General features: G+C 42.8%; 2 protein-coding genes across 3 annotated transcripts; one reads left to right on the top strand and one right to left on the bottom strand.

Annotated features, from left to right (window-relative positions):
* The first annotated feature begins 356 nt into the window (after positions 1 to 356).
* Positions 357 to 9817, top strand: rfc1 (replication factor C (activator 1) 1). Its single transcript, XM_004564299.5, has 23 exons — positions 357 to 491; positions 1765 to 1911; positions 1999 to 2074; positions 2588 to 2683; positions 2778 to 3064; positions 3159 to 3230; positions 3362 to 3439; positions 3529 to 3870; positions 3981 to 4094; positions 4187 to 4366; positions 4700 to 4804; positions 5040 to 5463; positions 5566 to 5678; positions 5785 to 5899; positions 6203 to 6291; positions 6538 to 6675; positions 7374 to 7469; positions 7561 to 7814; positions 7911 to 8028; positions 8328 to 8473; positions 8579 to 8792; positions 9040 to 9222; positions 9313 to 9817. The coding sequence occupies exons 1-23, from the start codon at positions 489 to 491 to the stop codon at positions 9400 to 9402; spliced, it is 3480 nt and encodes a 1159-aa protein (XP_004564356.3). The 5' UTR covers positions 357 to 488; the 3' UTR covers positions 9403 to 9817.
* Positions 9818 to 9934: 117 nt separating this feature from the next.
* Positions 9935 to 24967, bottom strand: wdr19 (WD repeat domain 19). Of its 2 annotated transcripts, XM_004564296.5 has the most exons (36): positions 24832 to 24967; positions 23761 to 23852; positions 23600 to 23665; positions 23359 to 23484; positions 23050 to 23165; positions 22832 to 22947; positions 22123 to 22203; positions 21825 to 21937; positions 21553 to 21726; positions 21202 to 21272; positions 20912 to 21084; positions 20498 to 20618; positions 20301 to 20407; positions 20085 to 20201; positions 19700 to 19855; positions 19190 to 19337; positions 18863 to 19067; positions 18298 to 18457; positions 17757 to 17867; positions 17466 to 17575; positions 17322 to 17379; positions 16854 to 17000; positions 16339 to 16421; positions 16160 to 16243; positions 15930 to 16076; positions 15344 to 15468; positions 15096 to 15205; positions 14939 to 15007; positions 14793 to 14870; positions 13429 to 13525; positions 13210 to 13334; positions 12431 to 12512; positions 12182 to 12332; positions 11953 to 12076; positions 11779 to 11855; positions 9935 to 10999 (listed from the first exon to the last, which is right to left on the bottom strand). In XM_004564296.5, exons 1-36 carry the CDS (start codon positions 24835 to 24837, stop codon positions 10879 to 10881), a joined length of 4047 nt encoding a protein of 1348 aa, XP_004564353.3. In that variant the 5' UTR covers positions 24838 to 24967; the 3' UTR covers positions 9935 to 10878. The 2 variants fall into 2 exon arrangements, with proteins under 2 accessions (XP_004564353.3, XP_004564355.3); XM_004564298.5 differs by lacking the exon at positions 23761 to 23852 and having other exon boundaries at positions 24832 to 24965.
* Positions 24968 to 25219: the final 252 nt, after the last annotated feature.

Consider the following 25219-nt stretch of genomic DNA (forward strand, 5'->3'; position numbering starts at 1 on the left):
TATTTTGTATTGATTGCTCAAACCATATGTATTGTGGTCATTTTTTGAGTTTAATTTTAGTTCATATATTTATTTATTTTACTTTCAATTCTACAATTATGGATATGAAAGTCGAGCATTATCAAATCAGTGATACAGCTCATTGCTTTCAGTGGTAAAAGCGCGCAGATTTTACCGGAAATTCTTCACAATAAGAAATGAATGCAAAAAAAAAATCTGCTAATTTATACCACAACAAAAAAATAATTTTTGTTATTTATTGTTTTAAACTTTTTTTTATTTATTTATCTTGACATATCTGTAAACATTTAGGTTTTCTTTAGTCGAATAAAAAAACGTACTCGTGGTGACGCGGTGACGCACGCCAACCAGCTGCCGGAGCGTCATTTCCAGGCGACCGCGGACTCTTGCTTCGCGCCAAGCAGTTGAAGCTTTTTCTTACTTTTTTTTTTGATAACAGACCAACACAGCGAGAAAGCGCGTTCATAATGGTACGTGACATATTTCAGCTGCTTTTTCACTCAAACCTGGAGCCTGTGTGCATAAACACAGCGGGTAAATATGGAGGAAATGATGCTGTTGTGTGGTTAAACCTTGCTGCTGCTACTGATGATGATGATGATGAAGCGCAGTGCGCAGTTAGCTCCTGCTAAAGAGGATAAACTTCAATCCTTTGGTTCAGGTGAAGCTTTGAGCAGCAGGTGAAGAAGGTGAAATCTGTGAAGTGTAAGAGCGTACAGTTTGTAGTTTGTGTAGCTGTGCGGTCTGCTGTGGAAGCACACTGACTAACATGCAGAGGGGTGACAGTTTAAAGGAAAACCATGAAGCAGTGGGTGTAGAAGGACACACACAGGTGCAGATGCTTCCTCACAGCTGCACTGCAGGCTACAGTGAAGCAGCAACATCTGTGGCATGAGTGAAAAGACTGAGCTGACTTTGAATACGTTTGTTTTTGTTTGGGTGCCAATAAGGTGATTTTAATTCACTTAAATAAAACTAAAGATAAAATCGTTTTGTTTGTTTGTTTGTTTGTTTGTTTTTTAAAAAAGCAAAATTAACTGATGTAAAATCAAAAGTTGACTCGTGGTGTAAACTCATAAAACCTAGCATAAGGAAATGTCCTTATGCTAAGATTTTCACTGGGAGTGACAGGATGAGGGAACATTCATAGATGTAGTGAGGACATGCAGAGGGTTGGTGTGACAGATGGTGGTTATGTCCACTAATGGGAGCAGCAGAGTGAAGAGGATGGCTTCATTCAATTAGGGAAAATATAGGGAGGAACTAGTGGGTATGAATATATTATCAAGGAGGGCCAGTCGGTATTAATTTATGTATCTGAGTAAGCATAATAAAATGGATTTAAGTAAAATAAGTTATTGGGGAACCAAAATAACTACAAATAGGTATAAAATAAGTGAGCTAGTCTACAGACAAGATTGGTAAATAATTAAAATAATAAAAGATTTCCACTTTTTGGGGAAAAAATGAATATAGCTGCCTTTGACTGTGAAATTCATCTTTTCTAATTTGCAAAATGAGATCATGTGCTTGAGCTGCAAAGATGTGGATGGGGTAGGATGGAAGGATACAAAGTCTCACTGAGATGTCAAAGAATGAAATAGTTTTGCATTCGTAGCTCCTACTCCCAGGCACTTTATGAGTCAGGATGTATAGTTTTGATAAAAGTGATTTTTTTTTCCCTGTTTTTTCCTTTTACGTAATTCTGTAATTCTTACAGTTTGTACTCTTCTGTGTGTGCAGGACATCAGGCGGTTCTTTGCACCGACGTCGGCTAAGCCTGCGGTGCAGAAACCTGCCCCGAACGGAAATGACAAACAGGAGAAGAAGAAGAAGAATTCCTCGTCAACGGACGAGGAGGTGAAAAAGAAGAAGAAAGAGGCCAACAAGGTGAGGAGCTGCCCCCTCTCCTTGTCTCCTTTCTCTGTTCCTCTTCATCCTGTTTATCCGGCTTTATTGTGGTTTCGTGTTCTGTAGGTCAAAAGCAAAAAAACTGAGGAGCAACGCAAGGATGGGGAGAAAAAACGAAAGAAGCACGCAGTCATAGCCTCGGGTAGGCATTTCCTCCACAGTGATGTCTCGGTGTCACAGCATTGTTATTTTTCTTAAGGTTTTTAAAGGATTTGTTAAAATACATTCCTTTAAAATGTAGTTTATTGCTGTTTGATGAGATGTATGCGGGGACTCAGCGACCTGCAGCATCCTCAGGCTCTACTGTGCATCTGGATTTAAAAAAAAAAAAAAAAAGATAACACACATTTTCTAAAGTTTACAAAAGATTTAGCCTCATATTTTCATCCAAAGATGAATGGAAATAGATTGTAGATTTAGATGAGGACAGAATTATTAGCCCCCTATAAAAGTTGAATTTTTACCCCCTCAGAACTAGAAGAACTAGCAGGGTCAAAATGTTGTAGTTTTCAACAGTCTCACATGTGCTCCTGACCAATCACAGCTCATTCTTCCTCACCTAATCTTCTTCATGATCCCTTCCACTTTGAGTTTCTTGGAGCCTTGCAGCCCGTTTCTGTGCAGGGTTCTAGTGATGCGTTGTGTTTGTGCTCAGACTCAGATGAGGAGGAGCCAGTGAGGAAGTCGAAATCCCCCAAAGAGAAAGCGAAGACGAACAAAAAAGATCCCGTGCAGTACGTCTCTGAAACAGGTGATGCTTCAGATGTGCTCTTACCCCAGCGTTAAAGGGAAAATGTCCTTTTTTTATAAACGCGTGATAGGAGGCCTCTCTTTTCTGCTTGTAGACTCAGACAGCGACAACTTCCAGTCCTTGAAGAAAACTTCCAAATCCAAACAGAACGGCGCCGCAAAAACGACAAAAGCGGACGCCAAACAGTCGGGGAAGTCTCCCGTCAAGCCATCCTCCACCCAGGGAAAAACCACACCAAAATCTCCTCCTGTGCCTTCCACCCCAAAGTCAGCTCCGCCCCCTCAGTCCAAACAAACCCCCACATCAGTACTCGATTACTTTGGCAGCGCGAGTGTTCAGCGCTCGGACAAGAAGCTGGTAGCCAGCACCAAACGAAAGGCTGTGAGTACTGAGGCATTACTTCTGTGTGTGTTTCCTTGTTTTTTTTACTCATCCTCTCATGACTCAGTAACGATCCTTTGTAAAAACTCCTCAGCCGACTCTCACAGACGACCTGATAAGCGATGAGGAAATCGCCAGGCAGCTGCAGATGGAAGAGGACATGGAGGTAGGCTGATCAGCCACTGCTGGTTTATTTGACTTTGAATTAGAGCTGCTCAGTAAATTGACAGATGGCTTTGACCCGTAGTTCATTACAGCTCTTCTGCTGTTCTCATGTTTTTGCTGCTTCACTCTCAGCTGGAGAAACAGGTCCACGAGGATGAGGAGTTTGCCAGAACGCTGGCCATGCTGGATGAAGAGCCAAAAGCGAAGAAGGTAAAGGCTGCAAGCGTTAAAAAGGTTTGTGCAATTAAATTCTCAAGTTTATTTCAAGTCTTGTTTCTTTTGTCTTCCCAACCATCCAGGCTCGCAAAGGCTCTGATGAAAAACAAGTCTTGACCACGAGCCCCAAAAAGAAAGCCACAGACGCTGCCGCCCCTGGGAGCAGCTCAAAGACCAGCGTGTCTGAAGATGTGGTTAGTCCGTCTCCCAAAAAGACCACAGCTCCTGTAAAAGCCAGCTCCAAACTGGCCATGATGAAGAAAAAGGATGATGACAAGAACGAAGGGGTAAAGAGCAAAACCCCTACTAAGATGAAAATTTCTCCCAAAAAGGAGCCCCACGCTTCATCTATCTCAGAGAAGACGTTCACCCCCAAAACTGGAACCACGCCCACCGTACTTAAGACTTCTCCCAAGAAACCGGAGGTGAGCCACACAGACGACCTATCAGATCAGAGGAAGAAAAAACCTGAGCATATAGATAAAAATATCCACTTCAAACAATTTAAAACCCAGATTATTTGCCTCTGTCTCAGAGCACGAGCACAAGCCCTGACGACCAAGAGAAGAAGAAGGCCAACTCTTCAGCTTACAGGAACTTCCTGAACAGAGATGGACCACGAGCTCTGGGCTCAAAGGAAATCCCGAAGGTAACCTGTGCTCGCTGTAGACGCCATCGTTCAGCTGGCCAGCAAGCTTGCGCTGCCTTTGCTTTACTGCCTGCGTGGTTTGTGTTTTCCAGGGAGCAGAAAACTGTTTGGAGGGCTGCGTGTTTGTCCTGACCGGCGTCCTCGAGTCCATGGAGAGAGAAGACGCCAAATCTCTCATCGAGCGCTACGGAGGCAAGGTGACGGGCAACGTCAGCAAGAAGACCACCTACCTGATTCAGGGCCGAGACAGCGGTGCATCGAAGCTGGAGAAGGTGATTATCTCTTTGAACATGAATGCATCACCATATTAAAGGATTTGACATCAATAGAAAAAACTGTCTGAAGCCCGAGCTTTTATCTCACAGGGATTAGCTGTTCCAGCACCGATCATGTGAGTTATGAGTACTTTATCAATGCACATGATAGAAAATAAGGAAATTCAATAAATTAAGATAGACTTTAAGGATAAACAGTTTGAGCTCCAGATACGAAAAAATGGCAGAAAATGATAATAAAAATTGCTCCTTTTTTCTTTATTATCCTCCATTTTTCCCACACACACGTGAAACATTTTGCTCCATAGTTTTGTTTCTTGCGTTTCTCAGGCGGAGAGCTTCGGCACCCAGATCCTCGACGAAGACGGTCTGTTGGAGCTGATCGGAACCAAACCAGGAAAGAAGTCCAAGTATGAGATCGCTGCGGAAGCTGAGGTCAGTATTGAAATTATCCTGTAATGTATGATTTAATCTTCTGTACATCAGTTAAACTAAAAAAGTATGTATATGTATATATATATATATATATATATATATATATATATATATATATATAACTTATCTTGTGTCACAGCTGCTCATTTCTGCTCCCGGAATAAACGCTTTACATTAAAAGATGAATTTTACCCATTTCCGCTGGGTTTCTATACCCTCTGCTTTTGTCACATAGAGCAAAACCACAAAGACCAAGACGCCTCCAAGCCAGGCTTCAAAGAGCACCCCGAAGGCCCAGAAGATCTCTCCCTCTAAGGGTAATTCCAGATCACCTCACACCCCGAGCCCTTCAAAGACGGGACAGGCACAAGGCCGCGGTACCAAGACCAGAGACGGTGGGACTCCACCCGGGAGAGGCTCGGGTCAAACTGCGCGAAGGGAGCTGGGCCTTTCCTCTGCTACCTCTTCTTCTTCTTCTGTCCCAGAACAATCATCTCCATCACCCACAGAAGAGGGTGGCAGCCTGCTGTGGGTGGACAAGTACCGTCCACGCTCTCTGAAGGCTGTGATTGGCCAGCAGGGGGACCAGAGCTGTGCAAACAAGCTGCTGCGCTGGCTGCAGAACTGGTACAAAAACCACGGCAGCGGCAAACCAGCAGGTAGCAGAAGACTGAACGTGATTTGTTTTTGGTCGATTTCAGCTTTTTAAACCCGTCTGTGCTGAAGTCTGCGTGTGTTCTTTTCTGCTTTCTTCTATGCAGCGGCTCGGTTTGGTAAGTTTGGAGGGAAAGACGATGGCTCAGGATTCAAAGCCGCTCTGCTCTCCGGCCCGCCAGGGGTGGGAAAGACCACCACGGCTGCCCTGGTCTGCGAGGTCAGCGTGAAAACACACAGATTTATTGTGAGCAGTCTGTGTGCGTATTGAGCACGCCGCTCTAATCTCAGCCTCGCGTTCACTGCGTCTGTGTGTCGTCCTGCAGGAGCTGGGCTTCAGTTATGTGGAGATGAACGCCAGCTGCACTCGCAGCAAAAACAGCCTGAAGGAGGTCGTCGCCGAGTCGCTGAACAACACCAGCATAGAGAACTTCTACAAAGGTCACTCCAGCTTTCAGCTGCCTTTTATACAAGTGATTAAAAATGACACGCAGTCTGTGCACAGGCTGTTATTAAAACAGCAAAGGTAAACAGATGTGGTTGTTGTTCTCGTACAGCAGTGACTTCTCCATTAAAGTAGATAAGAGCTCATTTATTCCACTTTTTCTTAAACAGCAACTCTGGCTGTGCTTTTACAATATTTATGAAGTGCATGCTGGACAAACTTTTTAATAAATTAACATAACATACAAACGATTAATCAGTGACACTTAAACCTTCTTCTTGTTTCTTGGCGTTTTGCAGGCACGTCACAGACAGTGAGCAGTAAACACGTGCTGATCATGGACGAGGTCGACGGCATGGCTGGTAACGAGGACCGCGGAGGAATTCAGGTAAATGACGGCATTTTTTTTTACAGACTGTAGAGATCTTAACTTTTATAAGTTAAAAGTTTTAGATTAGGGAAATGTGGAAAATAAGCACTCACAGGTTTCAGCGCTGGTTGATGGTCGACTGAGCAACTGCAACAGAAAATAGTTCAGTCTGATCCTCAGACCTCTCCAGCTGACCTTTAGATCACATGCTTATTGGTTTATTTCTGTTGTTTCTTCGATATTGATGTGTTTCTGCTCCTGTAGGAAATGATCGGCCTTATTAAAAATTCAAAGATCCCCATCATCTGCATGTGCAACGATCGGAACCACCAGAAGATTAGATCTTTGGCCAACTACTGCTTCGATCTCCGCTTCCAGAGACCGCGAGTGGAACAAATCAAGGTACTCACACATCTGTCCTGTATATAGCTTTCAGTATAGATGGTGCCTTTCCAGATGTGCAAACACTAATCAGAGCTTTGCATGACAAACTTGTGTGTTTTTTAATGCGAGGGCCTGAAGATTTTCGGCATTGTCCTCGTGCACAGAGGTTTCTCCAGATTGTCAGAATCTTTTGAGGAGATTAACTGTAGATGATAATATTCGCAAACTCTTTACAATTTTGCATCGAGGAACATTATTCTGAAATTGTTCTGCAGTTTTCTGCAGATTGGTGAGCCTCTGCCTGTCTTTACTTCTGAGAACCTTTTTCTCTGTAAGATTTATTTTTAATACTCTGTCATGTCACTGTCCTTTTGCCTGTTAATCCAATTAGTTGCTAAATGTTCCTCCAGATGTTTCTTTTTAGTACCACTTACTTTTGAGCCTTTTGTTACTGCCATCAAATTCTAAATAAGCTTAGTTTAAACATTTGAGATGTTTTCTGTGTTTAATTGTGTTTTCTTTTATTGTGGATTTTATTAGTGAGGTTTTAAAATCGTTTCCTCCTCCTTTTATCTATATGTAATCCAGTGTCCCAGCTGCTTTTGGAGTTGGGTTTGTGCTAAGTGACAGAGTGATGAACACTAGAGTTTCAGTCACCCAGAGAAACCACAGCAAACAGCATCTATGACAGTCGCGCTTACTTCTTCATTTCTCAGGGAGCCATGATGTCCATTGCTTTCAAGGAGGGAATCAGGATCCCGCCCCCAGCTCTTAACGAAATCATTTTAGCCTCCAATCAGGATGTCCGACAGGTAAAGAAATCAAAGCGTCAACTCATAACGAGCCTGAGATGGTTGTGTCCTGTGGTTACCTCCTTACCACTGTGGCTGTTTTCCTCTCCAGGTGATCCACAATCTCAGCATGTGGTCAGCCAAGGACAAGGTGATGACGTACGACCAGTGCAAGTCCGACGCAGCCAGCGCACGCAAGGACATGAAGCTCGGGCCGTTTGACGTCTGCAGGAAGGTGTTTGCCTCGGGGGAGGAGACGGCCCGCATGAGCCTCATCGACAAGTCGGACCTCTTTTTCCACGACTACTCGCTGGCGCCGCTGTTCGTCCAGGAGAACTACCTGCACGTGCGCCCAGCTGCTGCAGGGTGAGAGAGGCCACCTGCTTCATCCCATGCGTAAAATTGACCAAGATGTCAAACTTTTATTTTAAATTTGCTCGTTTCCTTTGTTTTTTTTGGCAGTGGCAACCTGAAGTCCCACCTGGTGTTGCTCAGTAAGACGGCTGACTCCATCTGTGATGGCGATCTGGTGGATAGACGGATCCGCTCAGGGCAAAACTGGTCACTGCTACCCACCCAGGTAAAACAAACAAACAAACAAACACACACACACACACACACACACACACACACACACACACACACACACACACACACACACACACACACACAAAAGCATTGCTAGATTTTCTTTTAATCATAGTGAAAGCAGCAGCTAGCTTATCATGAGAGCGTGAAAAACAGGACAGAAAGCCGCTCAGTGAGCCTTGAACGTTGATGAAAGGCTCCCTGTGGGATGCATACACAGGTGCTTCTCTGATGAAAGCCCCTGATCATACTTCTTCTTGTGTTTGTGTGTGTCTGTGTGCATATTTGCAGGCCATTTATGCCAGTGTGTTACCAGGCGAGCTCATGAGAGGCTACATGAATCAATTCCCGATCTTCCCCAGCTGGCTCGGCAAGAACTCCTCGACCAATAAACACTCACGCATCGTGCAGGAGCTGTCCTCGCACATGGGTTTAAAGTCAGTGTTTCTTCTTTATCGTCTTAAAATGATGCTTTTAACACATCGCTGAGCTCAAACTGCTGCTGCAACACTGAATTATTTTATCTGCTTGGCTCTTTTCAGGACACTGAGCAGCAAACAGGCGGTCAACCTGGATTACCTGCACTACCTGCGACAGGCGATTCTAAATCCACTCCAGAAGCACGGAGCAGAGGGCGCTGCCGAAGCCGTGCAGCTGCTGGACGACTATCAGCTCATCAAGGAGGACGTGGACAGCATCATGGAGATCAGCGTCTGGGGAGGACAGCCCGACCCCTACTCCAAACTGGACTCCAAGGTGAGGAGGTGGCAACATTTAAAAGTTTTCCTACTGATAATGACCGCTACTACTGAGGCCCCCTGGTGGTGGTGAAAATGTTAAAAATCTACAGAAGGGAATAACAAAAAGTACCTTTAAAACCAAAGTTATGACGTGAATGATCTCAAATTGCTTCGTCAATCTCTGCGACTCATGAGAACAGAACTGGATGTCTTTACGTCCCAACAACCAGCAACTTTTGACACCTGTCGTTGTCACCTTCCAGGTAAAGGCCGCCTTTACACGGACATACAATAAAGAGGTCCACCTAACACCATACTCCCTGCAAGTGGTGAAGAAAGGCCGCCGTGGTGGGGGAGGAGACTTTGAGGGAGGGGAGGAAATAAGCCAGGAAGATCCGGAGTCTGAAGACGAAGGAGAGGGGCTCAAAGCAGACGCTATGATTAAGGTGAGTGCATTCAAGCTCTGGGATCATTATAAGTGTTAAGTTCACCTTTCTGTATATTTCTCACACATGCATTCCTGTTCTTCCCTGCAGCACAAGAAGGCCAAACCCACCAAGGAGTCAAACAAGGAGAAGAAGGAGGATTCTGGAAAGGGCAAAGGCAAAGGCAAGGCTAAGAAATGACCCGAGGAAGAAAACTAGCTGCCCTGGACTGGACTGGTGATGTTCTCTGAACTTGTATCTATCCAAAGTAGTAAAACTGGTCCCTTTAAACACTTGAATACAGACTGAGGAGCGTCGCACCTGGTTTGTTTTTTTTTTAACTCCAAATCTCGCCATACTGAACAAATGATGTGCGTAGTCTTCTCGCTCCACCACCATCATGTCTGTACATCTCTGTAGGAACGTGTCTCATCAGGAGTGTCGTTCACTCTTTCTGATAATGCGACTTTGGCTGGAGGACTGTTTCTTTTTCTACAACTACAGTACAGAAATGCTTTTGCTCTGCAGTCAGCACAGCTTCCTTTTCCTGTAAATTGCAATTTTGTAAAAAAAAAAAAAAAATCCAAACAAAAATACACAAGTATTAATAGAGAAATGTGTTGCCTAGTGACTTATTTGAACAATTTGTCTATATTTGTATATAGTTGAAAAATGTTAAATATTCTGAGGATCCAACAAGAGGGCTTATCTCATGCACCACCATCCTGACGATAGCCGAGCAAACTTGCATTAAATCGACTCAACAGAAAAAGCATCCAACTGTGGACAGACTCAGCTGTGAGCAACTGCAGATTGTGGTGACTAAATGGTTGCCCTTTTGATCAGATCTGCCACAGGGTGAGAGGTGGGATACACCCTGGACTGCTCACCAGTCTGTTGCAGGGGGAATCATCAGTTAACCTTACCCCACTAACTGCATGTCTTTGGACTGTGGCCCAAGTTCTATACAACAGCTGCCTCACAGAGCCCTGAACAAGAATTACATGAATGATAATTGAAAGAAAATCTGAAGTAAGCTCAGACAGTAACCCAGAGGAGAGGTGAAATTCTTCCACTCTCCTCGGTGTATCGTCGTACTGCAGTGACTGATTATAATTTGAAAGAGACACAAAGAGATCTCAAGTGTTTCAGCTTGAGCTCTGGAAATGAGCTTGTTGCACAATTTTGATACCAATGGTGATAAAATAGAATTTCTTTATAATAAAAAAAACGACATTTTTATTGAAAATACACATTTTGTTAGAAACATGAATACAGAACATTTACTGACCCCCCTCCCCCAAACACACTGGACTACCATATTAAAAATGGGAAATTTGGACATCTTTATACATTTATACACACACACACACACACACACACACACACACACACACACACACACACACACACACAATAAATTCAGCCACCAGCCACCTGCAGCTGACCTAGTTGATGTTGAATCCTCGGAATACGGCTCAGACCCGCTCTCTTTACAGCCTCCTGCTCTGCAAACTACAGCAAAGTGCAAATGTGCTACCTGTGACTTACTTGTCCTCATATCTCTCTCTCACACACACACACACACACACACACACACACACACACACACACACACACACACACACACACACACACACACACACACACACACTCTGGTTGATGTCTGTTGTACTTTTACTGGGTTTCATCAGGTTCGTAGGTTTGCAGGTATTTTGCACAGTCGGAGATCTTTATCACCTGACTGGCACTCAGACTCTCAGAACACATAGGACATGATGTCTCCCTCTCCAGCAACCTGGAACAAAGTTCAGTTTACACGTGAACATTTAAAATTTCTATTAATTACACTAATTGATTCTGCTTCTCTTTGGTGAGAAAGAATACAGCCAGAGGACTTTTAACATTATTTAGCACAAAGACATGGTGAAGTGGTTAAATGGGTTTTTCCTGTTTGTTTGAAAAGATAAAAAGTTGTTGAAAAAAGGGCGTTGAAAACTTTCTATCACATAAACTAGAATAACAAAGTGACCATTCAATGGTTTTATGTGCTGTTCTGCAAATGCGATGTAGATGCCAACAACAGCTCGAGCTCATTTAATTTGGGTGAGAATCAGGTGAAGATCAAGGAAATCGGTAAAAACTTTATATTACTCACCATTTGTTATGGATCGTCTTAAATTTCAATTTGTTAGATCATAACATAAACGATTTAAAAACACGCTTTAGATTTTTATGAACGCATCAAAACTGGAAATAAAGTGCCGAGTCTGTCCCGTATGAATCACTGTTAAACATCAATGAAATGCTGACAGTGTAGATGGCTTCACTCTCAGGAGGTGAGACCACTCTAATGTTTAAAATAAGAGAAGCTTCCTCTTAAAGTGAACATTAAGATTACTAAGATTACTGATAAAGGTGGAAAAGTATTCAGCGCTCCAATAAAAATATAACTTTTGGCAAAATAACAAAAACAAATTTGACTCTGTCATGTTCAAAAATAGTCAACAGGGAAACCAGTTCACCCACTGCTGGTGAACTGCTCACTATGGTTTTAGATGTGAGTGTGCCACTTACAGGATGAACTGTGAGTGCAGTGCAGGGAATTCACAATGAGGACAGATGGACCAGTCCTCTTTCAGCATGTGATGACCCTGAGGAAGAAGCAGATGGATCGAGAATCAGATGAAGAGTATACGGGTCTGTCTTGGTGAAGAGCATCACAGTGTGTGAGCGAGCCGTCCTGTGTACCGTGGCGATGCAGTAGGGCAGGTTGTTTTTGCAGGAAATGCACAGCAGTTCGTTTTGCGGCAGCTGGAAGCCACAGAAGGGACACGGAGTAGTTTCCTCCTCCAGCTCAGACTTATCCGGGCGACTAGGGTGCAGATGGGAATTAAAATGAGGAGTCAGGGGCAGAATGGGCAAGAGGAGCTGATAAAGCAGAGGATGGATGAAGAGGGTAAGGATCACACGGACTCACCGAACCATCGCCTCAATCTTCTTCCTGTATTTGGTGTCGATGTCATTGCGATACTCCGGTCTCATCAACATGGCAGCGAAGCTGAATGCCGAGTTCTTCAGTCCAGCGCGGTGACATTCGATTACTGCTGACGTCAGAATGGGAACAACATCTACCCACACGCAAACACACACCGATGAGTTTTTGGCTTTTCACCAGCGTTTAGGTTTTATCAGCCATCATGTGAATCGGACTGACGGGTTGACTCACGTGCAGGAAACTTGCTGATGTTGTTGCTGACGCGGATGAGCATCCGTGCCCCCTTTAAATGGTCTCCTCTCTTTACATGAATCTAAATGTAACAACAACGAGAAGCAGGAGTCAAAAAGGTGCTTGTGTGAGCTCTGACAATATCAGGAGCACTTTGTTTGAAACTTATCCACATCTGCAATGTTGATAATTACAGGCTAATATGTTGAGCACAATTTGTTACCTTAAAAAGACTACTGAAATACAGTACACTGTAGGTGGCAGTAATAGAACATAACGAATGTAATTCTTATACTTTGGAAATAGCAGGATCGTGCTGAAAAGGTCAAACCATAGTTTTAAGAGTCAAACAGTCCAGGACCCTTTGATGGACCCACAGAGGTAAGAAATAAGTCTGTATTTGTAGTTTTATATGTAAACAACACAGTCGACCCTGTCGATAATGGCCAGCCTTCGACTCCGCCTCCATCTGGAACATCTACTAAAATCTTTTAATTAGGACATGCTCATTTTATCCCAACCCTCCCACCCTTTAAGGCAGACAGCGGCCCCTCCCTGAGCCTGGTTATGGTTTCTTCCTGTTAAAAGGGAGTTTTTCATTCCCACTCTCACCAGATGCTTGCTCAAAGGACATCATCTGATTGTTGGGGTTTACTCTGTATTACAGTCTTTCATTTGCTGTTGTTTTTCTATCCTCAGCTTTAAATTTACAATTGTCCAAAAAGACAGAAATTGCAGACCGTCCGAGCAGCTGCATGACAGACGTGTGCTGTACTCACCTTCACCAGTAGGTAGGAGTGGAGGATCATCAGATTGGTGGCCATCTCAGCAGGGATCTTAATCTTCTGAGCCTGCAGCTCTGTGTACATGCTGAACAGCACGTCGTGGGCATTACGGTAGTTCCCTTTGGAAGTTACACACAAACGATTGGAAGTAAGCATGTTTTATTGTGCTGTTGCTGCCCACACATAAATATGTTTGTGTGAATCTGTTTGCACCTGCACACTGCTCTTCTCTGGCGATGATGATGGCAGTGCGAGCTGCCTCCCTGTACTGCTGCAGGGCCATATACAGCCGGAACAGGTACTTTGCATCCTGGGAGGAAAAGAGAAACATGAACTAACAGATTTAAAAAGTTTCCCTCTCAAATTTACTCAGGGCTCTAGCTGCATAAAACAGTAACAGCTGCAAAACTATCCGGTTTAAGTTGTGTCTTTGCCCGACTGGTGACCCATCTATCAGAGGCTTCCTGTGACAGCTGGGACAGCTCTAACTCCCCTGGGACCCACCCACTTTCAACTGCTCCCTTTACAAGTCATCACAGCAGATCATCTCTGTCCCTCTCACCCAATCCCTAACGTAATCATCTGCCACACCAACCCTCCGCATATCCACATTCACGACATCCATGAGCCATCTTCTGTGGTCTCTGTCATTTTCTCCAGCCTGGAAGCTCAATTTCAACATCCTTTGTCTGGTATATCCACAGTTCCTCCTCTGCACACATCCAAACCATCTCAGTGTATTTCCAGTGTATCATTTCTAATCTAGTCCATCCTGGTCACTCCCAATAAACGTGACACATGGTTTAGGAAATGGACAGTGGATAATTTAAAGCAAGAGATACTGACACATAAAAATCTTGCAAAGCTAAACTAAACTAAAAATTCAACAAACAGAAATGAGAGAATAAATAGCAAACACTTGCCCACTTTCTCTTAACAATGGCTCATGTGCAAATTTTCTCTGATATATCAGCAAGCTTAGAAAATACTACAGATACACAGTCAGCAACATTTGTTACCAAAACACAGGCATTTATTAATTTATTTAGAGTTTAACACTCAAAAATATTATCTGCTGACATACTAGCTCCACTGTAACTGTCATCAGACATTATGCAAGTGATGGTCCATCCTGACTGCAGGAAAAAAAATAACACCTTTCTACAGCAGAGACTCACCTATTTTAACCATCAGGCATAAGAAAACTGCCTCAAGTGCTTAGAGTTAAAACAAGAAAGCCTCAGCAGTATTGAAAATCTTCTTCTTCAGTCCTTCAAAGTAATGCTTACTACAGACAATCTGTCAAACAAACTCCCGGCTGCTCTCTAATCACAGATCTGCTGTCCCATTACCTCTTGAAACACAACATTTGTGAAGAAAGTCTAAATCTTCTGGGTCCTTTTTAATATTACATCAAAAAACAGAAAACTCACGACTACAGCTGCTCACTGAAGGCGCTACAAAGAATATATTCACAGGGAGAAAAGGATGTAAAAATACTGCAGAACAATAATTTAATAATCAGAATATGCTTGCTGAGTTCAACCTGAAACTAAAGGCTCTAGTGATCCAGTTACCTTGGGCATGCCGTCACTTTCACCCATCAGGTAATCTATCAGCTGATTGGTCAAAGAGTTGTCCTTGGCCTGGCCAACCTGGAATACACACACATCAATAAAAGAAATGTCGCACACACACACACTCTTTAGCTCACAGCTCTCACCGTCTCAATCGCCATCTCGATCGCCAGGTTGTCTTCAGAGTTAGGGCACAACAGGAAGTGCTTCAGCGCCTGACAGTTGTCCAGAAAGAAAAGAGCCGTCTGAATAACAGGAGTCATAAAACTAAGCATGACTGATGAGTGACTTCATCGCTCTTACTCTGCTGTACTGTCCACACTTTTGAAAGAACTTGCCAGCCTGCAGGTGCTTCTTTTCTCCCTCAAAGTACAGAGCGATGCTCTGATAGTCCTCCTGCGTCGCCTCAGAACCTGATGAACACAAAACCCACCAGCCATGAAACAACAGTGAAAACTACGCATAATTAAACAGAATAACACAAAGAGAAAACAGCTCAGGCCTCGAGCAAACACTGCAAAAGGGAAACACATTTCCAGAAACAGGCTGACCGATGATGTCTGCGTAGACCTCCATCTGTCCGTGCTGCTGCGCCAGCTGGAAGGCTTCGTCGTTGCAGTGGGATAAAACCAGGAAGTGGATGGCTGAGCCATAGTCGTTCAACCGCAGAAAGAACCTGGGGTGCACACAAACAGACAAATGGAAAAAAATAAATAAATCACCAAGCGGAAACAAACAGAGCTGACAGAAAATTAATGAGCACCAACCCTAACAGGAATGAATCCTTAAAGCCTTTAAACATCAAGTACACTGAACCACAGCTACTCCCAGCTTCTACTGTGATCCTCCTAACTGTCATCCATCACCTGTTAATAACATTTACAGGCCTCAAAGACATTCAATTCTCTAAATCTATAGTAATAATAGTCATTGGTTGCAGCTTTGTGAATGCGAATGTATCAGGCACCAGTTATCCAACCTTCAATCTCAAGAGGTCACTAATAAAATAACACGGTACTGCCAATGTTTTTGTACACTCAGTGCCTTTAATTTGTTAAGCTGTAAAAGCTGTCCCTTTTATAGTAAATGTTAAAAAAGTGAGTTATTTGTTGGATTTTAAGGTCAGTAAAATCCTACCTGGCAACCATCTTTGCTCCGTCGATGCTCTGCATCTCTCTGACGATGCGAACAGCTTCCTCTGGGTTGTTCAGGTGGTCCAGTAGCACGCGGATCACGTTGTCCCAGTCCTTCGCGCTTTCGTAGGCTCGTGCCGCATCCTTGTATCTGTGCACACAGTTCTCAGGACGTCAGGTTCCCTTTCAGCGATCCACACATCACAGCCACAGGTACACAAACTAACAACCTACTTGCCATCCGCCTCCTTGGCCTTTGCATACTGCAAATGAATCTTGGGAGAAGAGACATTTGGAAGCAGCTCTCCCACCTTTGTCCTGAGAAAGAAGCAAAACATAGTAAAATCCAACCAAGATGATGAGAAACGTGCAGATTGGATATGTTAGTCAGGGTTTGTTCATATTTGCCTCACCAGTTTTTGCAGCGAATGTAGACAGAGGCCGCTTTGTCATAATACTGTCCTTTTTCATAGAGCTGAGCAGCTTCAGAGTATTGCTGTGATTAAGAAAAAACACACACAGATGAAGATATGAACAAGACACACCACCTCTGATCTGTAAATGCAGTCGTCTCCATTTTTCAAAGTCTGACAAACAAAGTAAGACAGACTTTGACTAAAATATACACAGCATATGTTGTGTACATTTCTGCTTATAAAATTGGTAGAGACGCAGCTGAGACTCACTCCAACAAGGCTGTTACTCACACTCAATTTTTGCTCCAGTTTGTCAAATCTCCCCTGGACCTCAGGCTCCACGGATAAGGGACATCAGGGATTATTATATTTTTAAATTCCCACAGATGTCCCTTATCCGTGGAGCCTGAGGTTTTTCATTTTGGTCACATGGTTTTCAAGCTGTAACTGACTAAATTTAGGGATGCTTTTTTAGGTGGAAATGTCAGCCAAAAATGTGGGGCTGACTCTACCTTCATGCTCTCCAGTATGGCCCCACATTCCTTCTTGAGAACTCTGCTCGGGTGCTGGATAGCCTGAGCGGCTCCTCTCCTGATGTCACCCATCCTGATGGACATCCTGGCCACACCTGCCTGGCACGCCTCATCGTGCTCCTGGAACTGCCCAGAGAGGGGGAAAATGAGAAAAATGGCTACAAACACAAAACTGCTTTATTTCCTTCACCTCTGACTAGAACCTTCAACTGCCATCTTGTGCAACAAATAGAAAGAATATAATCTGTAATCTGTAACTTGTGCTTGATGTACAGCGACCCTCCAACCTGCCTTCAAGTGTCCTCTTTGTAAATACAGGGAGAAGGTGAGCAGGAGATAAGACTCTAGGTGACATTTTCAGCTATGAAACACTTAAAAAAATAACACTAAGTCACAAACATCCCTTAAAAGGAAAAAACTGAATCGTCAACATGAGATTTCTCTTACTTTGCTGTTGTGGGTCATGCCTTTTTCATAGTGTGCCAACGCAGTAACATAATCTCCACTACAAACAGAGAGAGTGAGACATTTAATGAGAGTGTAGACAAATCAGGTCTGTACTAAACCTGTGCCGTGTGTGTAAACACTTACACAAATTCTAGATGAACAGCATATTCTTTGGATATAAAGGGAATCTGATCCTCTGCTAGCCTCTTGGCTAACATGAGAGCACTGTCCCAGTGCAGCAAGTCTCTTCTCATCTAATACACACAAAGACACACACACAATACCACATTAACAATATTATCGTTACAGATGTTCTGCATGCAGTAAAATCTCATGATTGTAATGAACAGCTTAACATTTTATGCATGTGACACCATAAAAAATGCAAGGAGTCAATTTTCAGTCTCTTAAATGTTTACACAGACGCAAACACACCTCCAGAGCAGCGACTGGGGAACTCGAGGACAGATAAAGGTCTTGGGCCCGGTTGTAGTCCTCCAGAAACATGGCCAAATGTCCTGCCAGTAAATTCATTTCCTCTGTACCCTGGAAAGAGAGAATGACATAAATACTAAGAGAAAATGAGAGAGGAAACAAGTGGACCAGTCTAAAATTAGAACAGACAGAGACGATGTCTGTCAGGAAGAATCTGTGACACACAAATTATTTTTATGTTTATTTAAAAGGGACAATGCATATTAATTAACATGAGAGCATAACTAGTAAATATGCCAGATTTAGCTGTACAGGCTACTTTACATCCGTGGTCCCTGGCAGGTTGATGGCATCATAAATTAATCAACACAACCAAACATACAGAGGGATGTGAGCATAATTAAAAAACAGAAACAAATGTAAAATAAACACATACCCAAATAGCATATTAAAAATCTAATGCTAAAATCATTTTATGAAAACACATTAGAATCAAGGACTTTCAGTGAGATTATGTCTAATCAGGAAAACGTGTGTATACCTGGATGCTCTGCAGAGACAGCACCATGCCGACATTGCCACTCATGCGGTACACCTGGATGGCCAGCTCAACCTCCATGTGGACCAAGCAGGCTTTGCCCAACTCTGCCCAGTCTGCATTAGTGCCTGCAGACTTGCACAGAGCCCAGGCTTCGTGGAACCTGGACAGGAAGATTATGTTATTTATAAGTCCTTTACGGTTCTTCTCGCCTCCATCAAAGTCGTCATTGGCTGCCCTAAAATTGCAATTTTGTAAGTTAACAAACTGCTTATCTTGAGTGAAAATGTAAAAGCGGGTAAGAAAAGTAAATCAGTGAAAAGGGATGAGTGGCTTTTTCAGATGCTTTCTTTTATATCAAAATGAAGTTTGGTAAAAATGTTTCAAATTAATAACTTTAATCTCTTCCTTCATAACAATCTTTCAAAGCAGCGCAAAGCAAAACCGACTGCAGACGGGACAAATTCATTCCTTACATTAAACATTTGCATGTGAACCAACAGCGATATCACTTTAAGGCCTTTTCCACCTGGAGCACACACAGTTCAGTGTTTCTAGCATCGCTGACCTTTTGAGCATGAGAGCCTGGGCGAGCTGCCTGCTGAGCTCTGCCGATGAGTCTGTCGCCGTGCGCTTCAGGAATGAGTGTGTGCTCAACTCCACTTCGCTGATTTTACCGCTCGCCGTTTGACAGGTCAGCTCACCGTTGTGAAAGAGCAGAGGCTTCTGGGAAAAGGGGAGCGCAGTGCTCTCTACTAACACCACCTGTGGGCCTGAGCAGAGTCACAGAGAGAGGAAATACACTTAAAAATATCACCTGTAGTAGATTTGAATGCATGTGGGCACTGATGTGACCTTCTTATTACCGCCCCGTGATGTGGTGCCATCCCCCTACCATAGATGGTGGTTTTATGCAGGGCGTAGGTGTAGACTTTGTCATCATCATAGGCTACAAACACCCCTCTGTCTGCATGCCAGTTGTCCCAGAGCACTCCTGTGATGGTGGGTGAGAAGTTGGGGAGCTCAAAGCAGGACTCTGTTGCCTGCAACACACACACACACACACACACACACACACACACACACACACACACACACACACACACACACACACACACACACACACACACGTATGTTACTGTAATTCTAAAGACGTTATGCCCCCAAATTAATGCTGAAAGACTGCACTTCAATCATATCTTGATTGCTTGATTTAAAACCCAGTGTGGTGTTGTACAGATGGTGGTTTCTGCTGCTTCTATTACTACCACAAAATGTAACACACAGTGACATTCATCTTGGTAAAATATTTGTTATCTTATTATAAAGTTTCACTACAATATGCTCAGGTACTTTATATGCTTTTTTATTTAGGTGAATATTAATACTTTTAAAAATCACTGACGTTTGCAGGGGAGAGCAGGAAGCCGCTGTTCTTGTTATCGATGAACACCAGTCGAGTGCCAATAACATCAGGGAACACTTTCCTCACACCAACTGAATGGCTGTAGCTGTTCACTGTCTCCCAGTCCTCCACCAGGACAGACACCACACTTCCAGACTGAGAAAAACAAAAATTCAAGTGATGTTAGCAAGTGACAAAAAACCAAACAAATAAACAAAACACTGAGGGGGAAACAGGACAAATATGACTGACAAGAAAAACACAATTAAACTAAAGATAAAAAATATATATTTAATGACTGACAGTGTTATACTGATGTCCCCTCATATAACTATGACATGTAGATTTTGTACAAAGGTGGGGTTTTTTCTCTGATCGCACTCACATCAGTGCCATAGTAGAGGAAATCAGCAGTGAGGGCGTGGCAAAGGATGCGGCCTTTTCTGTCATTGTCTGGAAAAAGCTTCATCTGCTTCTTCTCGTCCTGATCTTTGCCTTCAATCTAAAAACACAACACATATACGGAGGCCTGTAGTTTATTCATGAGATAAAACAAAAAAACGATGAAACCTGCTCGGTGATCAGTCACCAGATGGCTCACCACATGGAGCTGGACTTTCCCCTCAAACAGCGCTGCTGCGTAGTCAGAGTTAAGACACATGCTGGCTATTGTCCCCAAATACTCGATGTCCTTCAGCTTATTAAAACCTGAGACACACAGAGACATTTCAGGGACGTAGAAGGGCAGTGATTCACTCTTGGAAACCTGATTCACTGGACACACAAACACACACACACCTGGTTCCTGGTCTACCAGGGCGTAAAACCAGGCTCTGTTGTTCATCCCCACAGCCACATGGTACGGTCCCACTGCAATGAATGTGGGCTCTACTTCCACTTCTATCGTTACTGGACTCTCCTGAAAACACAGCAGCAGATTCTCATATTACATATTACATATTTAAAGAAATCCTTCCTCTGTTTAAGGGCTGCTGTGAGCCTGTATGAGTGCACTAATCCCTCGACTCTATTAAAAAAAACCCGGTTTTTAATCCAAGTTGTTTGAGTTCATTGTTTTTTGCTGATTTTCTTGTTTTATTTTTCATCTTGTTGCCAGCAGTAAGCCACTCTCCTATCTCTGCTGTTTTTTGTTTTTTCAGAATAATAACTGATGATAATTATAAGAGAATCCGTGTTTGTGTGTGTCCTTACCTCCTCCACCTGGTTGCAGACAGTGACCTCCAGCAAGGAGGTGAGGTAGGCCAGCCGGGTGCCGTAGCTGTCGCCAAGAATGGGCAGCTTTGTCAGGAAGACATGGAGCGTCCCTCTCTGTGTGGAAAGTGCCAACAGCTGGCCGTCATCTGTCCAGCTCAGCTGATCCAAACCTGTAGGAGGAGACACAGCGGGATCCACAGTGATTGAAGAATGTAAGATGGACTATCTGGATGGCGGAAAAAAAACCCTAAAACACCCCCAAAACAAAACAAAAACAACAGCCTCACCTTTATTCTCATCATCCAGCTGAATTATACTGCTGATATCTTTGCGATCTGACAGCTCGTGGATTTTTATGCTGGAGCAGAAGCACAGGGTTAGATTTTTCCCATTTACAAATAATTTAAAAAAAATAAACAACACTGAAATGGCAGCCCAGCTGCTTTATTGAAAGTCTGTGTGCATCCTCGCTTGATGCTGGTGAGATGGCCACACTATTGAGTCCATCTTTACAGCTATAAGTGTGACACAGCTCATTCCCTCTCTCTCTGGATTTTTGTGGGGCAAAAAAACCAACAAAGTACACTTTTTTTTTAACATCACACGAAGATTCTGAAGAGTGGTGGTGTTTTGCGTACCTGTTGTCCCCACAAGACGCAGCCTTGTTCAGTGCTGTGGAGATGGCCACGCTGTTGAGACAGTCTTTATGGTTGTGAGCCTGATAGAGCTCATATCCTATCTCCCTGATGTGTGTGGAGATGACCACAAAGTATCCATGGGAGAAACCAATGAGTATATACCCATCACCATACCTACACAGTGCAACAAAGATGGCGAGAGAACACGTTTTACTGCAAATAACTCAAGCGTGATTACCAAAGCTTGTTGTGTGTGTGAACAGATGCAATACCAGCGGTAGGACACAATGTTTCCATAGCGACGCTCGAAGGCTAGCTCTATTGGGTTTCCAGGGTCGTTGATGTTGAAAAGCATCAGTATCTTCTTGTCCACAGAAACACTCACCTGAAGGGTGGAATAACGTGCACTTTTTCCATGACACATTTCAGACATCCTAAATCTTTTATCCCCTTCATAAGAAAAATTGATTTTAACTTTTCTGCAAATCCCAGCTGTCATGTTCAAACAGACCTTCTTAAAATTCATCTCCAGTACAGGTTCAATTTGAAACTAGCAGAAAGCAGACTCACTGTGCTCTCTCCTTGAGCTGACCTTTCATCCGTCTTCATCACCGAGAAATAAATTTCAGCAGGCTCACCGCGAACTGTTGTCTGGCAAAAGATCAGAAAGTACACTCGGTCATTAAGGCCTGCTGTGACTGATTTTTAGTCCAGTTCAGATTTAATTTGGCGTACCTCAGCCTTTTCTCCCTGTTTCCTGAATAGCTACTTAACATCCACCCTTCCATTGAATCCATTTCTGATGTGGCTTTAACAAACAGGTCTGCTCTTTGGGAATCACCTTGTTGGTGCAAAAATACTATTATGTATTATTGTGCATTATGTACTATTACATTATGCCTGTCACACTGTGTTATGTTTGGCATTTTTTACAGATTCAACCAAAGAAATTATGTGTTTTTGTCACAGGCGTATAGTAACAAAATGCCTAAAGATACAACTTAAAATTGCCTGCTTGCTAAGCTGTCTGTTATGTAAAGAATCAACACTGGTTCACACTTTGAGTTAGCCTTCTTTAGGCTTGAATGATCCCTTGATCAAATGGCTTAACAAACAAAGCACAGACTGAAGTGAAAATGAGTGAAAAAGCAGCAAATGTCCAAAGAAAAACTCTGAAAGACCTTCAGAAAAACTGGAAAACAATTCTTAAAGAACATTAAAAAAATTATAAGACATGAGGGCTGATTTAAGATTTTTGCACACTACTGTATTTGACTACCTGTCTGATGGTGTCTCCCTCATGATTGCTGATACTCAGCGTGTTGTCGTCACTCCCCAGAGCCAGCAGATTCTGGGAGCTCCAACAGCCACAGGTAATCTTCTTGCTATGTTTGCCTATCAAGTTCGGAGAGAAGGAGGCAGAGAATCAATATTACAGAACAGACTAAAGACCATTAAACCATCCAAGATTATATATACAGTTGTGTTGTGTGTTACCCAGCACAGGGATCTTGCGTGAGGTCTGCTGATTGTAGATCAACAGGTTTCCTTTGACTGTTCCGACTGCCAACAGCGGGCTAGTCTTTGACCACAAGATGAAAGACATCTGATCTCTGTTTGAAACCATCAACAATGAGAACACAAAACGTTTAGCTTTACTTATTTCAAGATTAGTGTTCTGTTGAAACAGGGAAAAAAACATATTTGCAGTGAAATTATGCAATGACTAACACTTGCATCACTTATTCAGCAATTAACTGTAGTAGAATGATGGGGTTTTATTTTCTCCCTCTGAAATGGTCGTACCTCATACCGCTGTCTATCTGGGATGTTTTACTGACACTGGCATCCCAGAGAAAGATGGAGCTGGATTTTGCAGCTATCACTGCCAGAATGTCCCCATCCTTATCCCAGTCCATCCCCACACAGCGTCTTACAGAGAAAGAGGAGAAAGGAAGTTATTAAGAAAACCTGAACATTCAGTGGTAATCAGCTAAAACTGTTAGATGACACAAAACTGGAATCTGAGTGATTTTCTCACACTTACCCTGGAAGGTTGATTTCAGTCCACTTGTGTCCATGTCGATCAAATATTTTCACTGTGTTGTCCTGTCTGTGTGATTGAAAATAAAGCTCAGTCGAAGACAAATAGCAGACTGTTACACAGCCTTCTCAGAGCTATTTTGTTAATCAAAAAGGCATACTCACCCTGCAACAGCGATATAATTACCAAGGCTTTTCTGCCACTTGTACAGCAGGTTAGATCCCGCCCAGGCTTTTTCAGCAAGTACAAAAACACTCTGTGGATTTAAACATGTCCTTATAGGTTTGTTTTTCCCACTCTACCAATTTTATAGGTCAAAATGAAGAGCATTATAACACAGCCAGAAAAGGGAGTCGCTCATCATCTTCTTGTCAAATCCAAGAAAATGTATCCAAGTTAAATTTTTCAGGGTACCTGGTAACTGATTGTTTCCCCAAATAAATCTGTTTTATTGATTAGTATCACTTCACATTTCTCACCTATTTGTCCACACCCCACGGTCTTCAAAGCCACTTATGTATGGGGAGGATGAATATTTGGAGAGGTTCAAAGTCTCTCTCTGGCATAAGTTTTAGCAATTCAATTAAGTTATTTTTTCATGTTAGCGCCCCAACCTTAGAGACATACAGTACTAAATTTATGGAGTGCCACTTCAACGTAAAGTTTCATCTTATTTGCTTCTAAATACATATTAAAGCATCGTCTAGAAAGCTCCTTAATCAAACTATATCAAAACATGTGCCAGATAGCTAGGTGTACAACATACCCATGTACTGGATGCAACAAAATACACCCGCAGAAGTTACTTATAAAACAGAAAAGTGACAACTAACTTATTTTAACTTAGCTTAAACTCATGTCTGCGTTATCATTACAAAGATTAGCTCAGCAACCTAAAATATTTTAACAAAAACGCACAAAAAACGCTGTTTAAAAAGACGGGTGACAAAGGAGAAAGGTGCTATGGGTAATATTATTTTAGCTGTGAGTATAGAGATTTTTGTTATCATTACTGTGACTATGTTTGCCAAAACAGCCCGTTTGTTCGATTATTGGATAATACACAACGCAACACACATTTTTAGTGGACTTTGGTCGACGTTCAGTCTGTCTTCAGCTAACACTTGGCTAACGCTTGGTTTCTAGGAGGTGAATAAACGCAGTTAGCATCCAGCTAAACGTGTGGAACGAATGGAATGAGTGAACGAAAATAAAATTAATTTATTGGTACAAACCTTCATCGCGATGCTGTTTTGTCGTTAAATATTGGAAAGGACAGGTATTCACTTCTCAAAGCATCTCAGATTTACAGATATGTGTATGTATTACCCACAATCCTTCACTCTGAAGCGTTTGCGGTTTGGCGCTGTCATGGCAACAGTCAGCAGCCAATGAGGTTCTGTACAGATGAGAGCGATCAACAGGTTTCAAGCAAACACTGTAAAAAGAAGATGTAAAAGATAAAGAGGAGGTCTCATATTTAACAGTGGGTGTTGTTTAATATGGATTTGTTCTATATTTAATACACAGAATAAAACACAGATTACTAAATAATGGACACCGAAGAAAGCCGAAGGAACTGAAATATGTCTCTCCGCATGTGAATTTAGCCTTTGGCAGCAA

This window comes from Maylandia zebra, linkage group LG6, assembly GCF_041146795.1.
Source record: "Maylandia zebra isolate NMK-2024a linkage group LG6, Mzebra_GT3a, whole genome shotgun sequence".
Taxonomy (NCBI): Eukaryota; Metazoa; Chordata; class Actinopteri; order Cichliformes; family Cichlidae; genus Maylandia; species Maylandia zebra.

Coding starts and splice junctions, on each gene's coding strand:
- rfc1 (XM_004564299.5), top strand. Junction 5,900..6,202: donor CATAGAGAACTTCTACAAAG/GTCACTCCAGCT, acceptor GGCGTTTTGCAG/GCACGTCACAGACAGTGAGC. Junction 6,676..7,373: donor CGCGAGTGGAACAAATCAAG/GTACTCACACAT, acceptor TTCATTTCTCAG/GGAGCCATGATGTCCATTGC.
- wdr19 (XM_004564296.5), bottom strand. Junction 16,077..16,159: donor GCCAAGGAGGCGGATGGCAA/GTAGGTTGTTAG, acceptor CTGTGTGCACAG/ATACAAGGATGCGGCACGAG. Junction 13,526..14,792: donor AAAGTGACGGCATGCCCAAG/GTAACTGGATCA, acceptor TTTTCCTCCCAG/GATGCAAAGTACCTGTTCCG.